Source organism: Neltuma alba, unplaced genomic scaffold, assembly GCF_004799145.2.
Source record: "Neltuma alba isolate B1F8T4 unplaced genomic scaffold, ASM479914v2 tig00005826_pilon, whole genome shotgun sequence".
Classification (NCBI taxonomy): domain Eukaryota; kingdom Viridiplantae; phylum Streptophyta; class Magnoliopsida; order Fabales; family Fabaceae; genus Neltuma; species Neltuma alba.
The window spans coordinates 1-12,199 of NW_021634244.1; the positions used below are offsets into that span (position 1 = coordinate 1).

Consider the following 12,199-nt stretch of genomic DNA (forward strand, 5'->3'; position numbering starts at 1 on the left):
AAAATCACAAGGCAAAGGGTGATCAGTTATATAGGGATCACAACACACCCAAATAGCAAACAAATCATTACAATCACCTAGCAACCTTGTGACTTTCACAGAAATGGAGAAGGAGGATGGTTGTTTCAATAAGGAAACACTTCCATTGAAGCATTTCACTGAAGGCCATGACTTGTTAATTCTCCCACAACAAACACACGTCCTCGTCTGCTCTGCTCCCGCCATTCAACAGACCGGGTGGTTGCAGAAGAGAGCCACTCATGCAGAGCATCATGATGCTCTAGTACTTTGGACGAGCCACGTGGAAGGCTGTGATGGGGGTGCAAAGATGATAATGATGGTGATGATGAAATGGTCAGTGGACCCTAAGGTACATTAAGGTTGAAAATTGGGGGTGTGATCTGTGCATGATTGGGAAGGCAATGAGTACAGTACCAGATATGGATGGTGGGGGCGAGTCTGTGAGACCTTAGGCCATAGAACAAGACGCAGAAGGGAGCAGGATGAGCCAGCTGCGGTTGAACATAGAAATGGAATGGCACGCGAGGTACTACGTTTGAATGCAAAAACTTTTGGACATTTTCACAAACATTTGGTGGGTCTCAAACAAAAGAGAGAGAGAAGCTTTTTCCTAGCAATATATGTGCATCATGGCTTATCCTGCTTTGTGATGGGTCTGATATAACAAGGCAAAGAATAATAGGCAGGTGCTAATGTCCAAACGCCAAAAGCTAGGGTTTGGCATTTCTACAAACACAAGGGAATCATCAAGCTTGGAAACAGAGAAGCACGATTAGTACTTGGGCTCTGTTCTTTCCATCTTCTTCTTCTTCATTGGTCCTTGAATTTACGCTTACTTACCCCGTTTGAGCTTTCCTTCTGCGATGAGATAAAGTATTTCAAAATCCACCTTTTATGCCCCTTTACTTGTGAGTTACGATGCAACATTTGAATAGTTCCTGGGCCCTTAGAAATGCTCTACTTCCATGCCAATTTTCACACCCGGGGGGGGGGGTGAATTGACAAAAATTTGAGGTTGGAACTTAACTCCTTCAAAATTTGATGGAACTATAACAAGCAGCGCCACCTTGATCAGCTCTTCTTATGGTGTGGATTTTCACCCTAATTGAACTTTTCTAGAGCAGGGTGGAATTGGAGTAGGATTAACAACAAAAAATCAACTGGTGAAAAAAAAAATGAAATCAGCATAATAAGTTCATCCACAGAAAACAAGAAAAAAAAATCTAATAAGATTTACGCAAGAAATTATGTTATTTATTGTTCATTACTGTGCATCCACTGCCTCATTTCTTTTTGAAATATATTTTTTTTATTATTTTTACAAATAACATTTTTAATCCTAACAAACATTTGCATTTTTTGCTTTTTTTCTGAAACATGGGCGTATTTGGAGTATGATAATGATCACATTGATGATGAGATTCATATTTCAAAAGAAAAAAGGTACTGGGCTTGAACAGGTTAATCATTTCTGGGTTGGGCCAGGAAAGACGGCACCCGCTGAGGACGTTTTTGTATTTTTTTGGTCGAAAGGAAACTTTTTATATGGACCACAGAAGATAATATTTTATATGGGCACATATAATATATATTTATCATATATTTGGTAAGGATTTATATTGCACATATTAAATCCTACTCTAAAATGATGAATCCTATATTAATCAGACCCTGTGATGAATTATACCAAATTGCAGCGGGCCATACTATTTCCATTTATTAATTAACACTTATTAATAGTATACTTTTTATCTTTATGAACAAGATTTTCCTCTCTTTAAAAGAAGAATCAATAGAGAAACAAAGATTATAACAAGACTTTTTTCTGTTTCAACAAAAATCTCTTCTTGGAGGGAAGGTCTAAGAAAAGACATGAAGTGTCTTCCCTCGTATTTGGTTGATTAAATACAGTTAATGTCTTTCTAATTTTCTCTTTAATCACCTTTATTAAAAAAAATTGGAAACAAAATTCTCCATCTTTAAAAAACACATTAAAAAATTGTTAAAAAATTCACCAAGTCGAGGGTAGTATTGTAAATGTGATTCGAAGTTTCGAGCACTGACGATAAGGGATAATGAGAGAGGAAGAAGAGAGCTGCCCGCAGAGCTCTGCGATAAGGAAGAGGGATGGCAACTGTTTCATGCTCATGGCTTACTCTTCCCTCCAAAATGAGAACCCTTTCGCTTACTTCCACTTCTTCTCCAGCTAATTCCGCTTCTCTTAGCTTTTCCAGAAGTCTTTCTTATAACGTCTTCTCGGAAGGTATTGTTTTTCTCTCGCACTTTTTGTTAATTCCCTTGGCAAGTTCAATTGTGTTCTTTTTCCTTCCGTATTTTCAGCTGAAGAATGCGTAGAATGTGATATGGTGGAGTTTGAATTCTGGGTTTTTGTTTGGCTTTCAGGTTGCTTGTCACTGAGCACATTACAAAGTAGGTCGATTCGGCATTCCGTGGTCTGTGACGCAGCTCCGAAGCGAAAGGCCGATTCGGCTGCAAAGAGAGCTCGCCAGGCCGAGAAACGCCGGGTTTATAACAAGGCCCGAAAATCCGAAATCAAAACCCGCATGAAGAAGGTACTCAATTATGTTTTGCGTTTTCTTCAACTCCATTTCTTCTATGGAGAGAGCATTTTTGGCTTGTCGGAATCTCTTTGCTTGATGAAAGGTTTCTTTCATCTTTGTATTTTACACTTTGTTGGGGCGAAGGGGGGCTATATCATGCTTTACATTAGAACAATCACAGTTCATGGGCTTAAATTGCGTTAGACTTGTTAAAAGCTGAACCGGGTTGCGAGAGATATTAAGGGGGAAAAAAACAATTCAGTCATGAGACTTCCTCATAGGATTTAAGCATCCGGGAGCTATGAGGTTTCGTGAGTTTATGCTGTGTCTAACTTTCAAGCATTAAGGGCTCTTGCACGAGGAAAAATATTAGAGATGTTAATAAAGTTATAGCCTATATCTGGCCTCTTGTTGAGAGCTTAAGCGTTTGGGATAGTTGGTTATTGACGCCAATATGTGCCTTCAGGCTACATATGGGGATGCTGCTTATAAATATGATTGTGAAATCGCGGTGGTTTAAGCTTCTTTCTCGTTTGCTTTCCTAACCCTCAGATATATAAATTTTGAATCAAATTGGCATATGTATTGGGACCGCTAACATATACTGTAGGGAGATGTGTATTTCTTTTATTCTATTAATCTTTTAGTGCATGCTCATATGTGTTGGGGTTCCTCTGATAAGATCGTGACGTTTTCGCCAACAAATTAGCATGCCAATTAGTATTCAGTAATGTACCGATATCCTAGTATTTGTCACTCTTAATAAACGTAGAGTGGGACAGACATTTTGGCTTGACTATACAAATAATTCTCTTGTAAGATACAGTTTAGAGTGGCGGGCTGTTTGTTAACTTTTTCCTTCTTTAGAGTCAATTAAGCAGAAGTATAAGCATGTCTGTCTGCTTTCCAGGACTGCTATTTCCATGTATAAGATTCAGAAGTCTTCTAGCATCCATCTTAGTTTATTTTTGAAGCTTGTCTTATTCTCTATTGTTATTCCTCCAAGCAACTTTTAGCTTTCATCAATATTTCTTTGGAATGGGTGATGTTTGATGGTTTCTAATCCTGATCTGCACTCTGCAGGTTTTGGAAGAATTGGATGTGCTTAGGAAGAAATCTGGGGCACAACCAGAAGAAATACTCCCTATTGAGAAACTGATTGGAGAGGCATTTTCAATAATTGACAAAGCAGTGAAAGTAGGCACGCTTCATAGAAACACTGGAGCAAGGCGTAAGTCGCGGCTTTCCAGAAGTAAGAAGGCTGTGGAAATCCATCATGGCTGGTACACCCCAACTCCTGCAGCCAGTGCATGAAACAATCTTTTCAGTAATTCGAAGAGATTGGGAAGGGCTTCTAAGGGAGGCTTGTATCTTTGTTCCTTTGGCCAAGGGTACTTTTCTGATCAGTTCAAACATTGTATGTAGTCTTGTGCATTTAGCCCAAAATGGTTTGATTTTCCCTGCGTACTATGTGAGATCATGACATTATTTAATAGCATTTTCATGTTTTCCCCTTTTGTAATGTTTGAGTACATGGTAACGACTAATTCATTTATTAGATTTGGACTATGGTGATTGCAACATAGCACAAGGCATTACGGCTGTAGATTATTTTCGCTTGCTTTTATTCACTGACATGGAGAAATTGACCGCAAGAGAAAATTTAATTTGATTGCGAAGACGAATGGTCAAACTCAATGCATAGAAATACAGAATAACTCGTTGGCATCAACATATGAATATACAAGAACTTGGCCATAATCACCTTGCCTCTTGATGATTGAGTCCTGCTAGTGTCACCTTTGGCACCTATGGAGTGACGAGTTCACTCTCAACCGTAATCCTGTGCCTTGCTGCTCTAGGGTTTTCAAGAGGACATCTCTTGGCGGTGAAAGAAAAGAACAGAGAGGAAAATTGATGTGCAGCTATAACCAGCCAATTTCTGTTCGTGAAAAATGTTCGCTGCAAAATAGTTAAACACAAGTGGGAATTAGAATTAACCTTCCTCCTTCCGAGCCTTAACATTACAATCTATCTCTCTATATAGGGATTCTTATATTTTTCCGGTGTTGTTATCGGATCATCTTTTTTAATTGATCTAAAATAGTCAGGATAACTCGAATCAAACCAATATCAGTGATCAGGATTACTCACATGTTGGTAATAAAAATCATTACCTATACATCTCGTTAAAGGAACAATTGGATCGTCTCTTTTTAATTGATCTAAAATAATCAGGATAACCCGAATCAGACCACTGTTAGTGACCAGGATTACTCACACGTTTGTAATAAAAATCACTAACATACATCTCGTTGAATGAAAATTTGTCAATGCGAGTATTTGGATTTGGAATGAAACAATCATCCATAATAAAACTGTCACGCAGGAAAGACATTGTGAATAGTTTGATGTTAACCATGTTGAACTGGTGGTTCTTCTCTGCCATTTCTAGTTTCTGATTAGCAATGACATCCTTGTCTATCAACTACTTGCTTTCTTCCAACTATCTTAAATTAATTACGAGTTGAAGGAGGCATTGCTTAGGGCTAAGAGATCTCTGGTACACTGCCCCCAACCCAAGATTTCCAATGCCTCTATTTATGTTTTCTTGTTTTGTGCTTCATCTAAGTTCATGGTATTTAGGAGCTTCTCAGTTCTCGGTTCAGGCACCATTCCCTTTAAAGTCATCTCCCTGAAATAACGCAGAGCTTCCTTGGTTCTCCCTTTTCCATAGTGACCATGAATCATAATTGTATACGATCTCCTATCAGGTCCCCACCCATGTTTTTCCATTCCTTCCCATGTTTTTCTTACTCCAACCTCAGAATCCCATCCCATGTACAACCTTAAAACCAGGTTGTATATGTCATCATTCATGGTGCATCCATTTCTCTCCATCATCTCCAACAGCATTGGAATTTCCTCCGGCCCCTTCACCGACGTGAGCAGGTAACTGTAAGTTACAGCATTGGGCATGCAGCTCCCTTTTCTCTGTAACATTTCATTTACTAATTCATCCACCTTTTCCTGACGTCCAATCTTACACATGTATTTGATGAGGCAATTGTAAGTTGCCACATTAGTGAGACACCCTCGTTTGTTCATGTCTTGAAAAACTTCAAGAGCCTCGGGAATCCTCTTCTTGAAACAAAGTGCGTCAATGATGCAATTGCATATGACAACATCTGGTTCGACCATACCTTTATCCCACATGCCTCTGAACAACTTCAGAGCCGTCCCCAATTTCCCCTTCTGTGTTAAAGCCTTAATGAAAGTCCCATATGTGAAAAGATCCGGCTTGCATCTAGATGCCATTATGTCTTTCCAGAACCTCTTTGCCTCGTAGACATTCCCAAGAACACACCAACCATTGAGAATGACATTCCATGTCTTTATATCCGGCGGAAACTCGTTTATCTTATTGCGAAACAGCGTCTCTGCATCTTCCACGTGCTTATACCTACACAGAGATATCAAAAGCGTCTGAAAAGCTGGCAAATCAAGCTCCATCCCGAACTCTTTCCTCCTGTAGAATATATCAATTGCTTCCTCTACCTTATGTGCAGCAGCATGCCTAGAAAGCAAAATCCTAAAGGTCACCTCATTTACGAGTCCCTTTCTCCTAGACATTTCATCGAACACCTGGTTCAGTTCCTCAAAGCGTTTCGCCCTCCCAAGAAGGTCAATAATCTCGTTGTAAACATCAGAACTAGGAGTATACCGACTTCTAGCACCTGCCTTAGAAGCCCAGCGGAAGAACACCACTGCTGGTCTCCAATCAGAACGGTGCCTCCTGAGAACTTTCAAAACAGAATCATGGTTCAACTCGAACCTAGATAGATCGAGAGCTCGCTCGATTTCCTCCGTCGGTTTGTCCCTTCGGAATTTTAGAAGTTTCTGAACGAAGACAGCTGATTCATCATATGCATCTCGAAAGTCTGCAACGGAATGCACGAATCGAGTTGTGCCAATGATTCCCAGAAATCGAAGAAGCTGGGGATGTCTAGCTCTAATCAAAGTTCCAGAACTTGGGTTCTGTAGGAGTCGGAGATAACTAAATTTGTGAAGGTGGGAGAGTAAAGACTTTGGAACAGTATGGTGACAGTGACAGTCTGTAAGGCGGAGGTTGAACGAAGATTTGAGTAATGCTATTGTTAGCAGCGGCCGGATCTTGCACGGCATATTTTTCGCGTCACAGCTCCGGCGGCAACCTGCGGGGCCCCGGTTAATCCAAAACGGAAATGGTTGGGAACGCGGGATTAAGTCATGCCATTGCATTCGACTTCCTCTGTATTTCATTTCCCATTTCTTTACGGTCCGTTCCCTCTATCATCAAACTACTCGCGCCCGCGCCATGAAATGGTAGTTGTTGTTGTCGTTTTTTTTTTTTGTTTTGTTAATGAAATCGTTTTCCTTTAGTTGAATAAAATTGTCCTTTTATCCAAAAGAAACAGAGGATTAATGCTCTCTGTCGAGGATTGAGATGTAAATTTATTTTTATTTTAATATCATTACATTATAAACTGATAGTTAATACTCCTCATTATGTTAATGTATGATCTAATTTGAAAATTAATATTAGTTTTATATGAAAAATTTATTTTGCATGTTTATTAATTTTATTTTAAATTAAATTTATTAATATTTTCCGGATAATAATCAAGTAAGAAAAAAATTAAGAAAATTAATTAAGATGTTTTTAAAATTAATTAATATTCTTAATCTATTTAAATTAAGTGATTAAATCTGACATTAAGGATTAAATTTACATTTGTTGTGAATTGAATGCTTTTTGGTCACTGCAGTGTAAAGAAGAGGTGGGCTTTCACGGGCCTTCGATTCATAACAGTTAATTGAATTCTTTCTCCAAATTGCCATATCTGACATGCAGAAATAGAACCAACGAGATTTGAATTTAATAAAACGAATTAGTCTCTTATAATACGGTGAGATTCAAATCTATGCTAAAAGATATGTCTATGTTTTAGTACTCAAAAATGACTCGAACAAAATTATTTTTAATAAAAAGATACATGTGATATGCTTACCAGAAAATTTACTTGACATGCAGAATGAGAATTGACATAGAAATGAAAGTTAAGAGATTAGTTAAAACCAACAAAACATACCTGAGTCTTTGATTGTGATTTTAGAGATAATTAATACTCCTTCAGTCTTTAATATTAGACCCATTTAACTAATTTGATTATATTAAGGAAGTTAGGTAAATTAGTTAATTATAAGAAATGTGACACGTTTTTCCTAAAATATCATAATCATTTTTCTTAATACCCCATCTTCCTCTTTTACTTGATTATGGTTGAGAGAGTATCCATATGGGTAATTTAGAGAAAATTGATAAATATGATAAATAGGTCTTATATTTATGACCAAAATCAACTCAACAATTGGGCCCTATATTAAGGACCGGAGGAGTATAACATAATAATCATGTAAAATTGGAATGTTCCTCCTTTACTCACGCTAGACAGCTTAACAGATAATCCTCTCAGACAATTAAAGTTTATATAATATCCTTACAATGCATCAGACAAATCAATAATGAACAAGGAAAAAAGTTAGGAGTAACCGTTTTGGTAAAATGAGATATAGAGTCAATTTTAAGTAACAATAAATTGTCAATACAAAAATAAAAGACTTCATTTTTTAATTGCATCTCTAGTTTGCATCTCTAATTGCAAAAGATGGGTAAAGCGCCCCAGGCTATCTTGTGGATAAAGAAGAAAAAGAAACATTTTAATATGTCATAAAATAGTATATTTTTGTTTTTTAATAATTTTTTTAAAAGTAAAAATATCACAACCACACTTAAAAAAATTATTAAAAAAAATGCAACTAAGAAATTTAAAGCCGTCCTTATCATGAGATGAGCATCTTACCCATTTGTTTTGAGGTGAGGCAGGGATCAATTCCAAGAGGTAGAAAGAAGAAAGAAGAAAGAAGGTTGCTTCTTTTTGTGTAACACACACTGGCATCAACCACTTCAGTTACCTTTATCTTGGGATGGGGATTAGGGGAGCATCTAAGAAAATCTTTACGTGAGTGACTTATCAACGGAAAGTGTTTAATTAAGAGACAAATTAATTAAATGAGTGACAATTACGGAGGATCTAATATGCTTCGAAAACAGTAAAAACTGTACCAATATGGTAATTCTGTGGATAGCCCGTCAGTGTTATGATATGAGAAACGGTGTTTAAATATATATAATAACCCAAAAGTCAGTATCATTTTCGTTATTAATTTTTGGGGTTTCTTTGTCACATCGACAGTTAAAACCATGCTGTCACACACACAGGCATTTTTTTAATTATTATTCTTATTATTTGTATTATTATTACTATTATTTTGGAATTCCAGCAACAGAAATAGACCAATAAATAAATTTAGTAGTAATTGTTGTTATTAAAGGCAAGAGGCCAAGGTCACATCGATGCCATTAACATAAATCAGTTAAGTTGTGTTCCTGCTGCCAAACTCAGCAGCGTATCAATTTTGCTTCGTTCATGTTCAATTCAGTAGTTCGCCCCAAAAACCCTGACGCTTTTTAATTACACTGTTTTAATATTATTATTATTTTTTTTGCCGAATTCAATTACACATTTTTGTCGGTCACATATTAATAGCGTTGCTTTATAATATCACCTACAGTTTTAATATAAAAGTTAGTTAATTAATTTGAATAGATTAAAAATTAGTTAAACTAGTATTTATAATAAATAAATATTATTTTTTCTAAAATATCCTTGCCAATTAAGTGTACTGAAAGAACTATTGTTATTATAAGGATTATCTTAGAAAAATGAATAAATATAAAAGACAAAGTGAATGTAAGTCTTATATTTAAAATAAAAATAGAAGTCAAACAAACTCTTATACTACTTCTGGTCCTAATTATAAAACCTTATTTATAGTTTATAAATGATATCTTATAATTAGAATCAGAGGTAGTATTAAGAATCGTGTTAATTAGTGAACGAATATCTTAAAAATTATTTAAAAAGCACACTTTTTATCTCATATTATGAAAATTTGAATGCCCCACATCTACTTACACTCTACCTCCAAGTCTCACCTAATACTTGGACCCATGCATTATTTTTGTGCTCTATTTGTATAATAAATCTAGTGAAAGGGGCGAATATTTCATAACTTAGCAAATCGATATTTGAATTTTTATTACGAGAGGTGTTCACGAATATCTTAAATATAATTATTTTTAATAAAAGAATACCTCTATGTAGCAAAAACAATTCTTCTTTAAAATATAATTCAATATTATATGATATTAAAGTCACTTCCGAACTAGGGCAATTTCTATAAGCTTGCATGAAAAATTGAAATTCGGTCAAATAATTAAATTAACAAATTTTTTCATAAATAATATTTAAATAAAATAAAGTCATTGAAAAATTCCTTTTTAAAAATTTTACTGACAAAAAAGATTTTATACATAAAAAGTATTTGTGACCTCTAGGATTTTATATACAGAAAGCATCAATATTTGAATTTCGGTCTTTTTAATCAATAAAATCTTCAAACCATAATCTCCACTGATTTTTTTCTTAAATAAATAAAAGCATGTTCAATTCAGTAGAGGTTTTGAAAAAAAAGAAAAAAATTAGTATAAATCCAAAAAATATAATTATCAAAAAATCATAATGACAAGTGATTTCAAATATGTTGTCTTTTTCGATTTGTCATTACAAACTTTAAAATTGTTTTTAGATAATTAATCTTTTTTCTTGAGATGTAATAATAATTCTGCCCCCAAAAAAATTTCATTTCTTGGATAATACTCTTCTGGTCCTATTTACAGGGTAGAGAAAGAAAGTATTTTTTAGTCCTGTTTAGAGGGCACTGGGAGAAATTTTTTATATAGATGTGTAATTTTACCCCTTATTTATTATTGCATTGATTTTGTTTATATGAGGTATAATGCATATTAAATAGAGATAAAATTAAAAATTCATTAAATTTTAAATAAGAGTTAATAAAGTTTAAAATTTTTTTTGGTTTGTGTAAAAAAACTGAAAGTACCTTATAAATAGGATCAAATGAGTATTTGATAAAGACCCCTAATTTAGATTTTTTTTTAAATTAAAAAGGATTTTGGAGGCCGAAGGAAGAGCATCTGTACTGTCCCTAGTAGTACGATAAGAATACCACATCTGGCGCTGGGAACTTTAAGGGCGGCAGTACTCTCCTGTCTTTTTGAATTTTCATATTCAGTGGGGCGGCTGCTCCTGTCCCCCTTCAGGGATCACCCCTCCACGTGTTCTCATCCTAACTCAACTTCCCTTCTCTGCCGTCAGATACCATTATTTATTTTATTTTATTTTCGTGTCTCTGGGGGTGTGGGGGGGCTTTTCGGTCCAATCAATCAGAGATGTACACGCACGCATGCTGATCCGTCTCCCGCGGCGAGGAGGCGTGGCATGCCGACAAATGTTCCGTCGGAGGCAACAACAACAGCGCCTTTGTTCCGTTTTAACGACAGAGACGGCTTTTAACCGCCGTTAACGAGAGATGACGCGGCGTCGCCACGTGCCCCTCCTCGCCCGCAGCAATTATTCATGGCGGGACCCACCATGCGCGCGGCTTGGGCGGCGCGGCCCTTTGCACGCATACGGTGCAGTCAACACACCTCGTTGACTGAGTCGAATATTTCTCTTTCTCTGTTTTTTTTTTCCCTTGGCTTTGGATTTGGATAAATTGAATTGAACTGAGGGCGCCTCATCATGATCATGTGGTGCGCCAACCCACACGCTCCCCTCTCTTTCCTCTCCCCTGGACCACACTTTCCTTACACGTGTAAACTGCCTTCCCCCTCCTGCTCCCTTCAACCTCCCATTCATTTCTATTTCAGGTGCCGCCCCCTACCTTAGCAGCACCCCCCATCTCAGTAGCAGTACATCATAGTATTTTTTTCTTATCTTTCTTCCAGTTTGATATATATATATGTGTGTATACTTCCTGAAAAAATAAGACTCTACAAAATAATAAATGAATTATGAGATTATATGATGAATTTAATAAAGTGATTTGTATTAAAAAATTTATACTTTATAAATAGGAATAAATAAAGCATCCAAATAATATATATACTGAATAATGATATCAGAAGCACTTACTCTGGTTCATAATATAAATATGTGAAAAGTAATTAATATTTATTTATGAGTTTTATTTCAGTAATGAATGGTTAAATATGATTTTTTTTTTTTCAAAAGTCTCATTTAATAGGTAAAGCTGTGAACAAATTTTGAATTTAAAATAGATCGAATGAGTTAAATGAATTAGGCAGAATAACTTCAATTTATTCATATGGAAGCGAAGTATGGATCACATCAATCTCAAGCTTAAACCCAGGAACAATTTTAAGTATATATAAATTGAGAGATAATATATTATTAAATAAAAATACAAAATAATTTAAATGGAAAAAGAAGAGAATAATGATGTGGGAAGTGAAAGTGGGATGAGGAGGGGGCGGGGGGGAATGGATATAATGGGTAAAGAGGAAAGTGGCGGGAGAGGAGTGGAGAATGGCGAGCATACTATTACTATCCACCCAAGTGGAATGTGGTATG

At 36.0% G+C, this 12,199-nt stretch overlaps 2 protein-coding genes across 2 annotated transcripts; one reads left to right on the top strand and one right to left on the bottom strand.

The window, feature by feature from the left end:
* Nucleotides 1–2,119: 2,119 nt before the first annotated feature.
* Nucleotides 2,120–4,167, top strand: LOC114748801 (30S ribosomal protein S20, chloroplastic-like). Its single transcript, XM_028937256.1, has 3 exons — nt 2,120–2,284; nt 2,425–2,594; nt 3,666–4,167. Exons 1-3 carry the CDS (start codon nt 2,149–2,151, stop codon nt 3,894–3,896), a joined length of 537 nt encoding a protein of 178 aa, XP_028793089.1. The 5' UTR covers nt 2,120–2,148; the 3' UTR covers nt 3,897–4,167.
* Nucleotides 4,168–4,996: 829 nt separating this feature from the next.
* On the bottom strand, nt 4,997–6,843 carry LOC114748802 (putative pentatricopeptide repeat-containing protein At3g15200). The gene has a single exon (XM_028937257.1). It carries the CDS (start codon nt 6,765–6,767, stop codon nt 5,184–5,186), a length of 1,584 nt encoding a protein of 527 aa, XP_028793090.1. The 5' UTR covers nt 6,768–6,843; the 3' UTR covers nt 4,997–5,183.
* Nucleotides 6,844–12,199: the final 5,356 nt, after the last annotated feature.